This window comes from Schistocerca americana, chromosome 4 (genome assembly GCF_021461395.2).
Source record: "Schistocerca americana isolate TAMUIC-IGC-003095 chromosome 4, iqSchAmer2.1, whole genome shotgun sequence".
NCBI classification, from domain to species: Eukaryota; Metazoa; Arthropoda; class Insecta; order Orthoptera; family Acrididae; genus Schistocerca; species Schistocerca americana.
Genome location: NC_060122.1, coordinates 277,489,413 through 277,509,993, shown reverse-complemented (window position 1 = coordinate 277,509,993; position 20,581 = coordinate 277,489,413). Strand labels below are relative to the sequence as shown.

The following is a 20,581-nucleotide window of genomic DNA, read 5'->3' as shown; positions in this document are numbered from 1 at the left end:
CGGTTCTAGGCGCTACAGTCTGGAGCCGCGCGACCTCTACGGTCGCAGGTTCGAATCCTGCCTCGGGCATGAATGTGTGTTCTGTCCTTAGGTTAGTTAGGTTTAAGTAGTTCTAAGTTCTAGGGGACTGATGACCTTAGAAGTCAAGTCCCATAGTGCTCAGAGCCATTTGAACCAAACACACCAGATAATATATGTAATGCACTAAATAGCACCTTTTTGCTTTAACTTTTGTATCATGTTTTCTAAGTGCCAAATAACAACGAAAATTATCTTTCTCGCTGTCAAAATAATTTTCATTAAAACATGTATATCTGTTTACGTTCTTATTTATGCGTAGTGTAGTTTCTTTCTCTGTAAAAATCAAATAAAATTGTTTCCCGATACGTCGTCTCTCTTGTAGAAAGAACACTCGCAGGAAAACAACAAAAAACAGGAACATTGGTAACTTTTCAATGTGCCACGAAAACACGTCACATAACACATTAAAAAATTAAGAAGACCAAAAAGCATAAAATCTATTTCCATAATAGGTGTGAGCTCTATCAGAATACGTTATAACTTTCGATGTTAGTATATGCCGGCATAGTCCCTTGTCTCTGCGCATGCGCAACGTGCAGCATACTCGGCACTATCTATAGTTCATTGAAGTCACAGACACATTCTCGTCGTTGTTGGTTGCCAATATACGCGCAAGCACGAAAGGCGCGCGCACTGCGAGTAGAGTTTAGCCAGAAATTCGCTCGCGTAAAACTGGTATAACACACACTTTGTTGCTATTCAAATGGCTCTGAGCACTATGGGACTTAACATCTGTGGTCATCAGTCCCCTAGAACTTAGAACTACTTAAATCTAACTAACCTAAGGACATCACACACATCCATGCCCGAGGCAGGAATCGAACCTGCGACCGTAGCAGTCGCGCGGTTCCGGACTGAGCGCCTAGAACCGCTAGACCACCGCGGCCGGCTCGTTGCTATTCGTACGAAGGTCACTCAAAAGAAATGCACACTATTTTTGTAAAAATACAGTTTTCATTCTGGATGCGTGCAAGTTTTACAGTGTGTAGATACATTCTTCCCACTTCTTTTCATACTTAGTTCAACCCGTTCCCGTCAGTGGCGCCGTCACAGGACGTCTTTAAGATGGCTGCTACAGTTGACGTTCGTCAGAAGCAACGTGCTGTCATAGAATTCCTGTGCTGTGAAAAAAAGACAGTGGCAAACATCCACAAGAGCTTGAAAAAGGTGTATGGAGATGCTGCTGTCGAGCGCAGTACAGTTAGTCGGTGGGCAAGCAGGTTACGTGATGAAAGCGGGCACGGCAATATTGAGGATTGTCCTCGCAGCGGCAGGCCTCGTACTGACCACACTCCAGACAATGTGCAGAGAGTTAACGAGTTGGTGACTGCTGACAGACGCATCACAGTGAAGGAACTGTCACGCTACGTTGGGATAGGGGAAGGAAGTGTTTGCAGAATACTGAAGGTGTTGACGTTAAAAAAGGTTTGTGCCAGATAGGTTCTCAGGATGTTGACAGTGGCTCACAAAAAAACAAGAAAAACGGCATGCAGCGAACTTTTGGAACAGTACGAGAATGTTGGAGATGAATTTCTTGGAAGAATTGTGACAGGTGATGAAACATGGCTCCATCATTTTTCATCAGAGATGAAGAGGCAATCAATGGAGTGGCATCATGCAAATTCATCCAAGAAAAAAAATTCAAAACCACACCTTCTGCTGGAAATGTTATGGCTACAGTGTTTTTCGATTTTGAAGGACTCTCGCTTGTTGACAACATGCCAAGTGGAACCACCATAAATTCTGATGCATATATGTCGACACTGAAGAAACTTCAGGCTCGACTGAGTCGTGTTCGACCACATCGGCAAAAGCAGGATGTTTTGCTGTTGCACGACAATGCACGGTCACATGTCCATCAAAAAACCATGGAAGCGATCACAAAAAACTGGGATGGACAACACTGAAACACCCGCCTTACAGTCCTGACCTGGCTCCATGTGACTATCATCTCTTTGGGAAACTGTAACACTCTCTTCGTGGAACAAGGTTTGAAGATGATGACTCCCTTGCGCACGCTGCCAGACAGTGGCTCCAACAGGTGGGTTCAGAATTTTACCGTGTGGGTATACAGGCACTGGTTCCAAGATGGCGCAAGGCAGTTGAGATGGATGGAAATTATGTGGAGAAATTAAAAGATTGTTCTTGAAGAATGTATCTACACACTGTTCAACTTTCAAACATGTAGAATAAAAGATGGATTTTTAAAAAAATAGTGTGCATTTCTTTTGGAGTGACCCTCGTACATTCAAAGAATATTCTCAGCCAAGTGACTAATGGAAGTTCTTGAATCGAGTCAAATCGACTAACTTTGACTGCTTTTCGCTACCTGACAAATTTAGCTAACAGACGACACAGTGTGCCCCGGAACCGAACGTGTGAATAAATCAATTATTCAACTGCTCACAACTTTTCGGTGGTCGTTAAGTCTGTCATCCACCTTTGGTTTAGTAGTTACAGACACCTTAAACCCAGCGTCTTCTGCTATTTAACGGTGGTAACGATCAAGGACAAGTCGCCACCGATTGATATCGTTTGATTTCTATCGATTCAGATATTGCTACCAGCCATCGCAACGAGATCCTTGTAATGTGCGAACAGAAGAGATATACCCATGCTGTTTAAAAATGAGGTTATTGTGTGAAAGAGTTTCATGCATTTCTTAAACAATAAATCATGTTTTCCTCCAGAAACTTCATTCTGAGTGCTCCCGTGTAATATGCTTAATATAACTGCTATATTAATTGCCATTTTTTCCTTGCATTGCACCCTTCCAGTTCTAGTTCTTTCGCGTTGTCGAAGAGAGTAAACCAACGGTTCTGAAATACTGTATAACGATGAGATTCTTGGTCTGGTTACAAGCGGGTGATCACTAACGCAACATGATACCCACATTTCGTCCCCATTACTCACGAAAGACATTTAACAGAAAATTTTCAGCTATACACTTCGCGTTCTATTGCCTCCACACTCGAGGTGACCGGAAACGTATCCACCTAACAGGGCAGCTAAGTGATGCGTTCTATGCACAATAGGTCAAAGAAGAAGTACTCGTATGTTAATGTAACTAGGATAGACTCTCAAAACACATCCCGAACGATTAAATAATTTTAGCTGTGGCTTTAGATAACTTACAGCGGACATTATCGCGAAGTTATAGCGGCCGAAGTATGAGCTCAATTTCTTTAATGGAACTATGTACGTTTTCTTTTGCACTGGTAGGAGCTTTCGAAGAAGAGTTATGGGCCTAGTATGTATAGATCTTGACAACAGCAGCAAGATAATAGTGTCGCAGCCCTGTCTTATTGTCAGCAAAAATTATAACACAAAAATCTGTGCTACTGTTCTAAATGTGAACAATACGTAATTCAGGTATGGTGTTTCTTATTACGACTGTCACATCAGATGCTCAAATTGTTGATCTGAATTATTGATACCATCTGAAAGCGATTCCGGACAGACAATACTCGCGGATCACTGCAGTGTTTCACCGTATTTAACTTCATCGGAAGTCGTCTACGTTTCCTTCCAGATCTGTTAGATTTTCTCACATATAAAGGTCCAGAAGTGTAGGCCATTTTTTGTTTCCCGAACGATGGACCAAACGATGTCAAAACGTTCTACGCATGCTCTCTAATTATCTGCGCGTAATTCATGGGCCATCATACACACTTGTACCTCAAGGATTGCCTTACGCACAGTGGGATGTCTTCCAATAACTGCAGCAGTATGTCTGCTAGGACCTGAAGCTACTTGTCGTTACTTAGAGTCCCATCAATGAACTAAGAAACCACCTATTGATAAACTTGTATTACACGTTAATGTTCTAAGGTCATTGTTTGTCCACTTCTCTAAGCCACTTTCAAATGCTTCAAATGGCTCTGAGTACTGTGGGCTTAACATCTATGGTCATCAGTCCCCTAGAACTTAGGGCAACTTAAACCTAACTAACCTAAGGACATCACACAACACCCAGTCATCACGAGGCAGAGAAAATCCCTGACCCCGCCGGGAATCGAACCCGGGAACCCGGGCGCGGGAAACGAGAACGCTACCACACGACCACGAGCTGCGAACTAAGCCACTTTCAACTGACCTGTAGATTAATATGATCATGGTTTGTACGCAATGCCTCATGCGCAAAGAAAAATCTAATATAGGAACGCTGCATTATTTTGCATTTGTCGATGATGGCAGTCGGAGAACGGTAACAGATTTTGAAGTTCACTACTACAGAGCTTTGTATGGAGCGAAATGTGGAAAGGATGAAATTCAGTGGAACACTCGCATGCCTGATCCCACTAGCACATTAAGTTTCCTCGAAGCGACATGCGGCCTGTGTGTTATCGTTGCTAAAATATGAGCTGCATTTCTCTCATTTGTTGCTGTTCCTTTTTGTTGGCTTACTTTAGTCTTCACACTTTGAGTTTCTTGAAATATTTTTATGACGTTTATAAAGACAGATCTTGAGGGTCTGGCATGACCAGTATACTTTTCAGCTTCAACCACACAGCTATTCTAACAGTTTGGTGACGTTCGTCGCACCGAAAACTTTTCCATCTCTCGTTATATGAGAAAGTCTCAATAGCAGCACGAGCAAACTGTCTAGCCAATCTGGCGGCGTTAAAGCGCACAGTGTCTCTTACAACTGTGGAGAACTACCAAGATGTAACGGTTATCGTACTTGTGCTAGAGGATGTATATGAAGAGAGGAATAGCAGTATATCAATCTCGTAACTGAGTACAGGTTGAATGGAACGTGTGTTATATTACTGTGGTCGAAGCTAGCAAATTATATGAGACAATTGAAGGTGATTCTGCCTCACTGGTTCGTTGGTTGTATTTCTAAGGCACGTCTTAGAACAAGTTCCGTCAATATTATTCTCTCCCGTGTCAACCTTCATCTCCGAGCAGCACTTTCAATCTACGTCCTCAATTATTTGCTGGATGTATTCAAATCTCGGTCTCCCTCTACATTTTTTACCCTCTAGAGTTCCCTCCAATACCATGGAGGTTATTCGCTGACTCCTTAACGCATGTCCTGTCAACCTGACACTTCTTCTTGTCAGTGTTTTCCATACGTTCCTTTCCTCGAGGATTCTGCAGAGAACCTCCTCATTCCTTACCTATGACAGTCCCCTAACTTTCAACAGTCTTCTGTCGTACCACATTCCGAATCCTTCAATTCTCTTCTGTCCCTGTTTTCCTATAGTCCATGTCCACGTTTCACTGCCGTACAATGCTGTGCTCCAAACGTACATTCCCAAATTAAGGCCTATGTTTGATACTAACAGACTTCTCTTGGCCAGGACTGCCCTTTCTGCCCTTTTTTCCTAGTACTAGTCTGCTTTTTATGTTCTCCTTGTTCTGTCAGTCACGAGTTGTTTTGCTGCCTAGGTAGCAGAATTCCTTAACTTCATCTACTTCGTGACCACCAATTCTGATGTTAAGTTTCTCGGTATTTTCATTTCTGCTACTACTCATTACCTTTCTCTTACTTCGATTTACTCTCAGTTCATATTTTGTGCTCATTTGATTGTTTATTTCACTCAACAGATCCTGTAATTCTTCTTCATTTTCACTGAGGATAGAAATATTATCAGAGAATATTATCATACATGACCCTTCACCTCCATTTTTAATCCCATTATTGAACTTTTATTTTATTTCTGTAATAGCTTCTTAGAAGTATAGACTAAAGAGTAGTGCTGAAAGACTGCATCCGTGTCTTACAATCATTTTAAACCGAGTACTTCGTTCCTGGTCTTCCAGACTTATTGTTCTCTCTCGGTTCTTGTACACACGGTATATTATCCGTCTTTCCCTATAGCTTACCCTTATTCTTCTCGGTATTTCGAACACCTTGCACCACTTTACATTGTCGAAAGCTTTCTCCAGGTCGACAAATTCAATGAACGTGTCTTCATTTTTCTTCATTCTTGCTTCCATTACCAGTCTCAACGTCAGAATTACCTCTCTGGTGCCTTTACGTTTCCTAAATCCAAAATGATCGTCATCTAGCAGATCCTCAATCTTCTTTTCCATTCTTCTACATATTATTGTTCTCAGCAGCTTGGATGCATGAGTTACAAAGCTGATTGTGTGATGTTTCTCGCAGTTTTCTTTTCTTGCAATCCTCGGAATTGAGTGAATGACGCTTTTCAGAAAGTCTGATGGTATATCACCAGTCTCACACATTCTACACATCAACAGTATAGTTGTTTTGTTGTCATTTCCCCATGATTTCAGAAATTCCGATGGAATATTATCTATCACTTGTGCCTTATTTAACCTTAAGTCTACCAAACCTCTTTTAAATTGTGATTCTAATAATGGATCGACTGTCTCTACCCTACCGACTGCTATTGCTTCTCCTATCACATCAGACAAGTCCTCCCGCACATAGAGGCCTTCAGTGTACTCTTTCCACGTATCCGCTCTCTCCTCTGCATTTAACAGTAGAATCCCTCTTGCGTTCTTAATGTGAGCACCCTTGCTTTAAATTTAATTGAAGATTGTCTTGACAGTCCTTTCGATAATTATTTCCATCTCGAGTTCACGTTTTTCATGCAGCCATTTCGCCTTAGCTTCCCTGCACTTCCTGTTTGTTTCATTCCAAAGTGACTTGTATTTTTGTATTCCTGAATTTCCCTGTATATTTTTGCACTTTCTTCTTTCATCGATGAATTGAAGTATTTCTTCTGTTACCCATGGTTCCTTCTCAGTTACCTTCCTTGTACCTAAGTCAGTGTTGGTTTGCTGTCGATTCTGATAACGCACTCTCTGTCCTATCTTCTTGTTCACAACTAATCCTTCTCCTGTTATATCTTTTTCTACTGCTATTGATATCACTGTATAACTCATATGACCAGAGGTCCATGTTTTCTTTCCATTTCACTTCAGTGATTCTCGCTATATCTAGATTGAGCACTAACATTTCCCTTTTCACGTTTTCTAGAGTCTCTACCACCTTCAAACTTCTTCCATGCCGCGACTCGTAGAACGTTATCCTTTCGTTTGTTATTCGAACTTTTTCTCATGGTCACCTTCTCTTTCGCAGCTGCTCCCAGTCATCCGAATGGGCAACTAGTCCGTAATCTTTTGCTACTGGAGATACCATCATTACACTTTTTCAGTTACAGACCACATGTCCTGTGAATACACATTATGCGTCTCTAACGCACTGTTTCCATTGCTTTTTGAATCCTCATGTCGTTGATCGTTGCTGATTTTTCTGCCTTTTAGGTTCAGTTTCTCGCCCCAAGGGCAAGAGCCTTCCCTGAACCTCTGTCCGCTCCTCCACCTTCTTTGTCATGCCATTAGCAAGCAGAATGAGGGCGACTTCTTAAGGCGGAAGTCTTTGGCCGCCATTGTTGATGGTTTTTATTCAGAATTTAAGCATTGTTAAGCGCGAACCCGTGGCTGAGGACGTCAAAGACGCTACCCCTAGACCACGGGTCTCATTGCATGCAAAGAGCAAAAGTTGCTATAACAAAGTCATTGAGGTAATTGTCCTCAAAACCTATTAAATGCTTTAGACCAGCTGTAAGAAGCTGTACTCAATAATGATGTTAATTGCCGTATTTGTCCTGATAACAAGTTCTATTACCTCTGTCGTTTGACTGCAGACCACTAAACCTGCTATCGATGCAGCATTTTAAAGATAACACAAGTGAATCATTTAGGAAAAACAGTCAAGATCGCGGAATATCTCAATTATTAAAATGACCGACTTGGGCAATTTAATGGGCCATCTTCAGATTGTGGGCTCCATTTGGCAGGAACTGGTGGCATGGAGAGCAGCTGCTTGTGATCACAAGTAGTGGCCATTGCAACCGTTTCTCCAGACGTCATTGCATGGTAGTTTCGGCATCGCATGCTCTCCACTTATTCTATTATCTTCTTTCGTTAGAATAATTACTGTTTAAAACATAAGTACATTTTACAGAACTGAATAAATAGAACCCTCTGATTATTGTATAAACGTTCGGAGAAATGTTTCGGTTTTGATAAAAAGCAGTTGTCTGCATAACAAGCGGACCTGAAATCCAAAGAACTGCGAGGCTATATTACCAACATGGCGACTACTTTGGAAGCCACCATCTTGGGTCTATCTCGTAATTTTCAAGTGGAGGTCTTGTGACATTTAAAAAAGGTCGAAAGTTACATGAGAAACATAAAGGTGCCTTTTTAAAAAAATAGCTTTATTCATTTTGGTAGTTATGTCACATTTTTACACAATTAGGCATATGCTGGTGTAAATGTACATGGGTTGTTGTCTTTGCCTATGAGTGGGTGGAGTTCTTTAAGTGGATATTTTAATTAGATGATTGAATGTGGCCCTGAAGTATTTAGTAGCAGCAAACTATCACTCATCAAATCAATGGTTAAGGAATGAGTCTGACTACTAAATCTGACAAAGACCAATTACATCATTTTATTATTTGGCAGTAATCAGATCTCTCAAGAAACAAATTTAACAATAACTGAAATTAATAAACTAAGATCTTGACAAACCAGCATAAAGGATTTGGATTGGCAATTCGATGTTGCTGCATGTCTGAACAAATCATTCAAATTTGCAGAGACTGTACTGTGACTGGGGTAGGTTAGTTCATAGAGATCGAAAATACTACATAAGGATATGTGTGTGCATCTGTAACCAGAATTGAAAACATGTTCAACTTCTGACTGCAAATAAGTGTTAGAAATAAGGATTGGAATTATTGAACACAGTTATATAAACCTCGAGTTTCCCTAAAGTTCACTTCGCTCTTGCGACTGTGTCTCACCATACAAAGAGTCTGCAGGTGGTAGATGTGGTGGCTGAAAAATCAGTCGTTGTTCAAAGGTTTTAATGACGTTAGTCCCATTTGGGAACTGAAATGTATCAACGGTAACATGTGAAAATTTCTGCCGGACCAGAGTAGTGGGTGACTAACTGTTGCCCACTCACTGGTGTTGAAACGTCCCCTTTGAACAATTATACACGACTGTCCTTAAACTGATACACAATATTTTTTTTTAGCGCAACGCAATCTGACTTTCAAAAATCCCTACAAAAGAATGGCCCTGACTAACATTAAACTATACCTTTCACAAATCACTTACCTCACAAAAATCTTCGCTGCTCAAGCTACTGCAATACAGGTGCGCCACTACTGCCAGCTAAATGAAAGATTCAAACTACTGAAGGCACTAACTACTGATAGGGATAGTTAGCAAATGAAAGATATTAATAGAGAACAAACAATGTATTTACCTTGATATCATCATGTATAAATATAGCAGTTCATGACAAATTACAAATCTCCGCCATCTCTCTCCCCACATCCACCACTGCTGGCGGCTCACCTCCAACTGAGCAACGCTACGCGCTGTTCACATCCAGCTGCCGCTGCCTAACACTACAATGGCAGACAACAATGCAAACTAGCCACAGACTGCACACAGCACAGCCAGTGATTTTTCATATAGAGCGCTACGTGGCGTTACCAATAAGAAAACATAAACAGCCTACTTACAGTGTTATGCAATGAGCTGTATAAATGAGCAAGTGCTGTGTCATACCTGAAGAATTACGCAATGGAATCTCAGGGTGTGAACATCAGTGAGGACTTTAAGACCTTCTGCGATGAAGAGTATGGGCTGTTCATATTTACAAATGTTTCATTCATAGTGTGCACAGAAGATGCTGGTACAATAGAGACATTCTCATCATGCGTTCCGAGGTCTTTCAAGGATTTGAAGTTCAAATTTTCAAATGTGTGTGAATTCCTAAGGGACCAAACTGCTGGGGTCTTCGGCCCCTAGTCTTACACACTATTTAAACTAACTTACACTAAGAACAACACACACACTCATTCCCGAGGGAGGACTCGAACCTCCGGTGGGAGGGGCCTCGCAATCTGTGACATGGCGCCTCAAACCGCGCGGCCAGTCCGCGTGGCAGGGATGTAAAGTGTTTTAAGAGATGGAGGAGTGCAAAGTGGTTAAAACATTTCTGCCATGGAACTCACTGGGATGATCATGATATACCCTACAGATATATGGTGGCATTGCTTCGATTATTTGACCACACGCAAACCCTCAGCTACGTCAAAGGCGAGGAGGTCATGTGGATGCGTTGAATCTTCAAGTTTGATGCTATTCAAAACGCGGAAAACTACGTGTACCTTGCTCTACATCGGCTCAAGATAAAGACTTCTGTTCTTTGGGGCCTGCAGTGTAAAATACGTCCTCTAAAGATATAATTATTATTATTATACAACTTTCGTTTGGTGTTTTTACCTTAGATGTAATATCGTTGTTGCTATGTACTGCCTTTCTGTAGAATTGTTAGTTTCTGCTTAGATGTACGTATATCTCACTTTAGACGGGTTTTATATATGCTATTTTTCTCTTGACAGCTTGAATGACAGTTGATCAGCGATATTACATGTTTACATAGTTACCATTACAAGTTAAGTGGTGTGTGGATATTGGTTCTTTTTTTATATTTTTTATATTTTCTGCTCTAATTGACCGCGCCGATAGCTGAGTGGTCAGCGCGGCGGTCTGTCACGCCAAGGGGCCCGGGATCGATTCCCGGCTGGGTCGGAGATTTTCTCCGCTCAGGGACTAGGTGTTGTGTTGTCCTCATTATCATTTCATCATCACCAGTGGAAGGCAACGGGCAACCGCCACTGGAATCACTTCCATAGACGCTCATGGGGTGCACCTCTCTGACGAGGCTTCCCCCATGACAAGACCTGCCGTAAGGCAGAACACACAGTTTACTTGTTCTACTTATGTCTTTGCCGGGAATTTGTTTTAGTTACAGTTTAGAGTTTTGTATTATATTTTTATTTTTCTGTATCAATTTTGTTGCTGTCTATGATTTGTAATTTTTTCTTACTATTATGTCTTCGTCGTATACTATTCATGTTGTTATCGCTGTTAGTATGGATGTGTATTATTTAGTGTCTCTCATTTATTACTTTACCCATTTGTTGCTTTATAATGTGAATAGTGTTTTCTGTGATCTTTATATTCTTTATGTCAGTTTTTTCATTCATAAATGTATGAGGTTGCTGTATGCGTTTGAATATGTCTATATTCCCTCAAGGATGTTCATGATTACTCCCTTTTCCGTAATATGGAGAATTTCTGGTGTTTCGTTTATGGGTTTTACGTTGCGTTTTTCTGTTTGTACAGGGTGTTTCAAAAATGACCGGTATATTTGAAACGGCAATAAAAACTAAACGAGCAGCGATTGAAATACATCGTTTGTTGCAATATGCTTGGAACAACAGTACATTTTCAGGCGGACAAACTTTCGAAATTACAGTAGTTACAATTTTCAACAACAGATGGCGCTGCAAGTGATGTGAAAGATATAGAAGACAACGCAGTCTGTGGGTGCGCCATTCTGCACGTCGTCTTTCTGCTGTAAGCGTGTGCTGTTCACAACGTGCAAGTGTGCTGTAGACAACATGGTTTTTTCCTTATAACAGAGGATTCTGGTGTTGGAATTCCACCGCCTAGAACACAGTGTTGTTGCAACAAGACGAAGTTTTCAACGGAGGTTTAATGTAACCAAAGGACCGAAAAAGCGATACAATAAAGGATCTGTTTGAAAAATTTCAACGGACTGGGAACGTGACGGATGAACGTGCTGGAAAGGTAGGGCGACCGCATACGGCAACCACAGAGGGCAACGCGCAGCTAGTGCAGCAGGTGATCCAACAGCGGCCTCGGGTTTCCGTTCGCCGTGTTGCAGCTGCGGTCCAAATGACGCCAACGTCCACGTATCGTCTCATGCACCAGAGTTTACACCTCTATCCATACAAAATTCAAACGCGGCAACCCCTCAGCGCTGCTACCATTGCTGCACGAGAGACATTCGCTAACGATATAGTGCACAGGATTGATGACGGCGATATGCATGTGGGCAGCATTTGGTTTACTGACGAAGCTTATTTTTACCTGGACGGCTTCGTCAATAAACAGAACTGGCGCATATGGGGAACCGAAAAGCCCCATGTTGTAGTCCTATTGTCCCTGCATCCTCAAAAAGTACTGGTCTGGGCCGCCATTTCTTCCAAAGGAATCATTGGCCCATTTTTCAGATCTGAAACGATTACTGCATCACGCTATCTGGACATTCTTCGTGAATTTGTGGCGGTACAAACTGCCTTAGACGACACTGCGAACACCTCGTGGTTTATGCAAGATGGTGCCCGGCCACATCGCACGGCCGACGTCTTTAATTTCCTGAATGAATATTTCGATGATCGTGTGATTGCTTTGGGCTATCCGAAACATACAGGAGGCGGCGTGGATTGGCCTCCCTATTCGCCAGACATGAACCCCTGTGACTTCTTTCTGTGGGGACACTTGAAAGACCAGGTGTACCGCCAGAATCCAGAAACAATTGAACAGCTGAAGCAGTACATCTCATCTGCATGTGAAGCCATTCCGCCAGACACGTTGTCAAAGGTTTCGGGTAATTTCATTCAGAGACTACGCCATATTATTGCTACGCGTGGTGGATATGTGGAAAATATCGTACTATAGAGTTTCCCAGACCGCAGCGCCATCTGTTGTTGAAAATTGTAACTACTGTAATTTCGAAAGTTTGTCTGCCTGAAAATGTACTGTTGTCCCAAGCATATTGCAACAAACGGTGTATTTCTATCGCTGCTCGTTTGGTTTTTATTGCCGTTTCAAATATACCGGTCATTTTTGAAACACCCTGTAAATACTGATAAGATGTGGGTGGATTGGTTCAAATGGCTCTGAGCACTATGGGACTTAACATCTCAGGTCATCAGTCCCCTAGAACTTAGAACTACTTAAACCTAACTAACCTAAGGACAGCACGCACATCGGTGCCCGAGGCAGGTTCGAACCTGCGACCGTAGCAGCAGCGCGGTTCCAGACTGAAGCTCCTAGAATCGCTCGGCCTCAGTGGCCGGCTTGGGTGGATTGTTTTCACTTTCTTTGGTGTACTCTTTATATCTTATGCTGGAGTTTCTACCGATTTGTTCTATGTAGAATTTATCGATGTGTAAACCCGAGCGTTTACAGAATTCCTTTCATTAGGCTGATAATCTTCTTGTTCCATGGAACAATGCTATAAGGTTTATCAGCTGTGTATAAGAATGTGTTGAATTCAGAAGACGTGGTACATAATTACTTCATATGGATTAACGTTCTTCGCCGGCCGAAGTGGCCGTGTGGTTCAAGGCGCTGCAGTCTGGAACCGCAAGACCGCTACGGTCGCAGGTTCGAATCCTGCCTCGGGCATGGATGTTTGTGATGTCCTTAGGTTAGTTAGGTTTAACTAGTTCTAAGTTCTAGGGGACTAATGACCTCAGCAGTTGAGTCCCATAGTGCTCAGAGCCATTTGAACCATTTTTTTATTAACTTTCTTCACCCAATAGATGAAGCTATCTGTATCCATATAAAGTAATTTCGGACTATCTGAATGAGTTTTCGCAAACTCATAATGAAAACGGTACACTTGGAGTTTGGGTAGGTCCAGTATGCATATCACCACACAGATAAGTTTTTTGAACTCTTCAGCAACCTTCGGCATCTTCACAGAAACAAAGTTCTTATTGAATATGTTGACCCATTTGAAATTTGGTCTGGCGATGTATTCCCTTACACCATAACGCCCTCTCCATGCGCTCCTAATAAGAATATCTTAGTGATTTTTTAAATTCTTCATAGTTTTGCCAAAAACCGCATTGTTCATTAATTTGAAAAAAAAATCTATTTCGAAATCATACGTCACGGAAGCCCTCGGTGTGGTATTTAGATCAATATACTCCTTCAAACAGGGTCCCTGGTTGAAGGCGATAACATATCTAATTCCACCCAGAGCCATCCATAACCGAAGACACTGCTGAAGGTTACAGTAATGAATAACATACCTCTGCATGTCCCCCAGCGTTGTCATCAGCTTAGGCAAGGAACCTGTATTTCGCAGAACTAGTCACTCTGGACACAGGGGCAAATCAGCATGTCCATCGTGCATACTAACAGGATATGCGAGGTCTGCGTCTGTAACACACCCAATATCAGAATCATCTGACATGCCACCATTTTTAAATATCTCACCTAATCCACTGAGATCTTCTTCAGGCACCCATTGAAACCTACCAATTGGTAGCGGTTGTTGCATTGCGCGCTCGTGTGAGATATTCACATCCAAATACATGACGCAACTATGCTCAATGGATGCACTGAACATCTCACCCATCTGTGGTTTTTTTTTTGTCTTGGCGTGCCTATGGACACATTGGCAAAGCACCCCATGGATCCATCGCTCAAAGAAAAGAAACATGTCCACATCGATCAATAGTCTGATGGTTTTCTTCGTTTTCTTGAACATTGCATCTCAAGACAACCTCAGTTCTGTGTAACAAAAGGCAAATTCGATTTTGTATGTGGTCATGCATACAGTCTGGAATTTTACAAAAACATTCACAAGCAAATGTACGTCTGTGACCATGTGCAGCTTTGCGTATCCACGCAAAGTTGAGGTATTAAATTCCTTCCAGACATTCACAACATGCTCGTACTCTGCATCCGTTATGGCATTACCAGTGAGATTACTGGAGAGTACAATTATACCAGATAATCTTGTTTCAACGAATTTTGCTATACTACTCAGATACGCATAAGAAAAAATCCCGTTCCTAGTCACAAGCTGAAACCTTGTATCATAGGGAAATGGACATTGCATCATGTGCATATCACCTTGATACATTGTTTCAACAAGTTTGTGGAGTGTTGCCTGCTTAAAACGTAGCGACTCGAGGAAGTGTAGCATAATTCTACACGTCATTCGTTTAGATAATAATACATATTTCTTGATGCACTCAGGTATGACATTAACTTAATCACTTTTATTGATTGGCGACTCCATGGAGTGCTGTGTGCACATCGACCATATATGTTAAATTAAAAGAAAGTTCAGCGTTGGTCGTAATATTGATGTTTTATTGATAGCAGAATCGATTTTCGATCACATAGTGATCATCTTCGGTGCTGTACACATTAAACACAGATCACTTCTCAGTTTTGGTTGTTGATGACTTGATACCAGTGTCTGAGTTTAATGTGTACAGCACCGAAGATGATCACTATGTGATCGAAAATCGATTCTGCTATCAATAAAACATCAATATTAAGACCAACGCTGACCTTCCTTTTAATTTAATCACTTTTCATAGCGAAATCAGTAAAGTATTCAACAATAAACCGAACATCATACCCACTCGAATTATCGAAAAAAACTGGTATGTGTCGTTGTAATTGATACTTCAGGTTGCATGCATTGTGAGCTGCAACGCAGCTGCCGTTAGGTGGCAATGGTCCTTGTGGGGAGTTTCCGCTTTCCAGTCTAATGTCAACCCAAAAATATTAAAGTCAACAGTATTCTTGTACAAATCATAATCCTCCTTTGTCATGTGGACGATGTTGCTGTAAAGCTTATAGACCTTCCATGAAAGTTTCTTGAGCTCAGTGAGCAACCAAATCATAGAATTATCCCTGGCATATGATTCGTGATGACTGAGACAGGAATCAAAGTTACATACTACCAGGTACGCCGTAATACCGTTGAAAGATTACAGTTTGGTGAAGTTAGAATCCTGGTGTAAGGGAGCATCGAGACGGATCGATGTCCGGCGACTCACAGCTTAGGTGGTGGTTGAAGGAAAGGGGTTAACGAACGTGTAGGGAAGCAGCCTACTCATGCTGTAGTAAATTCACATCAGTTTCCATTGTGTGCCAGCCAGTCTGCTGTAACTAGCTCTGACGTCATAAATGTTGCGCAATACCTTAAAAGTCAAACAAATGAACTAAAACTTTTCTAGCATGTCAGGAATAATACTAAATTAATGTGTGTTAAATATCAGTTCGATAACTTAAGTCATTTTCGAAATTTGGACGTTTTTCTGAAAAAATCATTGGCGCAACAGAAAAGAGCTAGAGACTTCAAAATTTATATTTAGATTCATCTTTCATAATGATTTAATAAAAACAGTACTTCGGATTTCACATATTAAAATTTTAGTGGAAATTCATGATTTTGTGGTTTTCGTCTCAAAACTGAAGGAAGCAAGATAGATTAAGTAGGCTAATAAATAAGGCTAGGATGTTTAGATTTAAATAGGTTGGAGGTCCGCTATGACTATGAAGATGTGTAAAGTTTCTTTTTAATACCTATAAAATTATAGCGATAGCGGATCTCAAAAGGGCCAGTTCAGAGCTCATCTACTGCGTGCAGTGTAATTTAATTAATTCTCTCGCCCAGAATATTTAACTTAGCCACGTCAAAATTTTATTATCAATACTTACCTGCGTGCTGAATGCACATTTAAATTAAGAGCTTCTTCGGCCATCAGCAAAAGAAGCTATAAATTATTATGTAACTTGAAGTGGTGCGTTACTAGCCCAGCGGCTAGTCGGGAGAGCCGAAAAGATCAGGCGTCCCCTTAGCCGTCCGCACCGCGGCTATATATATAAGAACGCTGCGCGAGGAAAAAAGGCCCCAGTTCTCTCCAGACACTGAATGACACGCCATCTGTGTCGGGAGTCGCGGCGCATCAGTGTCTCTGCTACAAACTGCCTCGGGTGCCGTATTAAGTTACTAGAGATGCGCGGAACCATAAAAACATTTCAAGTGAAGTGTTAATTCTGGGATGATTTTCATTATCTAGTTTCAGTTTGCGTATTGTCGTATTTTCACGTGCCGTCGCGGGACAGACATTCTACCAAATATTTAGCGTGGCGTTTGATGAAGTATTTTCATTAAATTATGGCGAGCATTCTTTTTAACATTTAATTCGGACATTTATAGTTGCATCAGCGCATTAGACTCTGAACTGCTCTGTTAGTTAGGTTGTAGGGATACTTGTGGTTTTTATCAGTGAATTTCAGAATACACTCAACTATTTTGGAAAACCGTTTTTGATTAGAAATCCTGGACAATCTCCTAATTCCTCAGAGCTATAAGCTGCAGCTATAATAACATTCTCAGATAAAGTGGGCACTGGGATCTCTAATTACTGGTTCCATGTTTTATTAAATCACTTTCTGGGTGCCAAAAAGTAAATAGAGAGCCAGTGTTGAGAACGGCGGAAGACAGCATTAACAACATTCTAAAAGCCAGAAACTGATCCAACATGCAAGTGTTTATGCAGCAAATTATTTTTACAAACTTATCCGCCGCCCCACAAACGGAATTACATGTATGAGGTCCGCAGCCCTGAGTGTGACTTTCCAAGAGCGCAATTGTTGCATGTTCCCTTCTTTTTAGTCACATTATCCATTTGCATCGGCCTCGGCGGAAACAGACGACACATCAACTGGACAGTAGCTAGCTGGCATGTACAGTAGTAGCTGGCATGTACGAGGCGTGTTTTTTTAAGTAAGGTCCGTTTTGTTGTAGACACTAGTAGTTCGCGCTCATACCGCAACGAGTGCGTGCGTCGTGTACCGGCATGCCTCGGGAACAACTGTGCTTAGCTTCAGCTCTGTAGCTAACCTGTACAGTTCTGTTCTGTGCTTTAAAAATGTTTAAGACTACCAACTCGCCCGCCGCGTGTGAGGTTCGCTCGATGATACGGTTTTTGTCACCAAGGAACCTGTCTGCTACAGAAATTCATCGACAGATTTGCGAAGTGTACGTTGATACTGTTGTGAGTGAAACCAAAGTGCGTAAGTGGGTTCGAGAATTCAAAGATGGCCGTGACAACGTCCATGATGAGGACTGCTCCAGTCGCCCTTCTTTGATTACAAACGATTTGGTGGCTTCAGTTGAATCGAGGATTCTTGAGAACAGACGCTTCACATTAACAGGTCTCTCAAACGAATTTCCTGACGTGTCGAGATCAGTGCTTCACAGCGTTGTTTCTGAACACCTAAACTTTAGGAAACTGTGCTCCCATTGGGTCCCGAAACTCCTAACAGAGGACCACAAAAATCAAAGTTTTGAGTGTGTGATGAAGTTCTTGACTCGTTATCATGAAGAAGGTGACGGCTTCTTAAGTCAGATCGTAACTGGAGACTAAACATGGGTTTTCATATAACGTCCGAATCAAAGCAACGGAGCATGGAATGAAGACGCACACACTCACCTGTAAAGGTGAAGACCAAACAGACTCCGTCCCAGTGCAAAATCATGGTGTCGGTGTTTTGGCCGGCCGGAGTGGCCGAGCGATTCTAGGCGCTTCAGTCTGGAACCGCGCGACCGATACGGTCGCAGGTTCGAATCCTGCCTCGGGCATTGATGTATTTGATGTCTTTAGGTTAGTTAAGTTTAAGTTGTCCTAAGTCTAGGGGAGTGATGACCTCAGATCCCATAGTGATCAGAGCCATTAGGACCATTTGGTGTTTTGGATAGGCATGGTGTTTTGTTGGTCGACTTCATGCAACGAGGAACCACTATCAAAGCAGAAGCATACTGCCTAACCCTGAGAAAGCTACGGAGAGCGATTCAAAACAAAAGACGCAGCATGCTGGCAAAGGGAATTGTCCTTCTCCATGATATTGCAAGACCTCACACTGCAGGTCAGACTCTCGATTTGTTGGACAGTTTTGGCTGGGAAGTTGTAGACCCCCCACCCTACAGTCCTGATCTTGCGCCGAGCGATTACAATCTGTTCCTCCACCTCAAACAACACCTCAGTGGCAACTGTTACAATGATGGCGACGGCGTGAAAACGGCAGTGAACTCTTGGTTATCGGAGCAGGTGGTAAGTTTTTATGAAGAGGGTATTTTAAAACTGGTTGAGAGGTATGATACGTGTTTGAACATACTTGGCAACTATGTCGAAAAACAGAGTGAAGTATGTACTTCCTGAAAATAAATTTACTTTTTTGAAATAACCTATCGTTTTGTACTTACGTTCAAATGGACCTTACTTAAAAAACACGCCTCATAGTCTGGTCTGACGACTTTCCTCTTCAAGAGATGTAAGACGTGGAAAGTATTGACCTTCAAAGATAAATTTAACCTGGAGTGTGCATGTGTGTTGGTCAGACCGGAGTTGTTAAAGTGACATTTTGGGGTGTTTTTTCCTACCATGACTTGGTCCTACTCACCCACCTTTCCAGGTGACCAATTGCTGTCTTTACTTCTACATCCCCGTGACGAGTAAGCTGTGGACCGTAGATGTTGCAAGACGACAACATGAGTGATAAAGAGCAGCACCTATACGTTCCCGGTTTGTCGGACATTCAGGCACCCTCTCGCAAGTCGACGGGCCCGCTAAATCATCTGATCTCAGTCCCACAGAAAATTTCGGAGGCTATTTGGGACAGCGAGTGAAACGTAGCAACCAATATTATAACAATTTGGCAGAGTCACTGATTCTAGTAATGATTCTTTGGCTTCAAATGAATATGGTATACCTGAAAAACTTGTGGAGTGTAGTCCTTGTGGTCAGGCTAGAGGGGGTGTTACACCATATTAGCGTGACACCTCCTTGTGATGACTAATATTACGTTTTGCTATGATTACCTTGTGTCTCTTAGCTGTTCAGAAATATGCCTTAATTTCTTCATTGTGCTTAGCGTTTGGACGATAGTCTAATGGCTGCGTTCTTCGTACAGACACAAAGTGTACCGACTGGTGCCCACGGAGGAGCAGCTGCCCGTCGTGGCAGAGTGGCGGCAGCGCGAGGGCATCGACTTCTGGTCGAAGGCGCACCTCGCTGGCCACCCTGTGGACGTGAGGGTCCCTCCACACTTGCAGCGAGAATTCCTGGTGCATCTCTACCGCCACAGAGTGGAGCACCAGCTGCTGATCAACGACCTCGAAGAGTGAGTTTTCCTTTCTCTCACACACGCTTTGATCCGACAGACTGACACTGTTCTCAACACATCCTGTCAAGAAATGTGAAGCTCGCAGAAGGGAAGGTTAAGTGGCCATGTGAAGTTCTTTCAGTGATAGCAAAGTAGAATCAAATTTTCAAAGAATTTGGCAGCGCGAGCCCACTTATCAGTGTAACGTTGTACCTCGCTCTGGCCTGGACACATGCATTCGGTTTGAAAGGGTGTCACGAAGCCGGCGTATCGTCACCTAAGCAGAGAAGGTTTAAGGGCCAAGCAACTCAACTAGCCGCTTGTGGCGCCAGGATGAGAGGGCTGCCAAAGGCAACCACACTACATAATTTGTACACGATCTGTATCGTAATTAGTAGCAAACACAAAGCATCTCTTTGCTCAGTAAGGTTATATTAATTATTAAAGTTCTTACCAAGAGCGCAGGGTACGGCAACTAATATATGGGTGAAATATCGGTTGTTTGCAAAACTGGGAGAGTACGGAGCACCAAGTAATATGTCGTTTGTGTGACCCTGTTACTGAAGCAAGCTGGCCAAAAACTGTTGCAACTGGTCCTTAGTATCCTGGATATCGGTCTTGGGACGGAGTTCACGTTCGAGCTGGTTCCACACATCTACATCTACATATACATGGATAGTTTGCAAATCACACT

At 42.2% G+C, this 20,581-nt stretch overlaps 1 protein-coding gene across 1 annotated transcript in view; it reads left to right on the top strand.

The window, feature by feature from the left end:
- The window catches only part of LOC124613401 (carboxypeptidase B-like), a 99,173-nt gene that overhangs the window by 577 nt on the left and 78,015 nt on the right, over positions 1–20,581 (top strand). Inside the window, exon 2 of the mRNA XM_047142104.1 lies at positions 19,696–19,905. Coding sequence (XP_046998060.1) covers positions 19,696–19,905 — 210 coding nt within the window. The remainder of the gene's footprint in view (positions 1–19,695; positions 19,906–20,581) is intronic.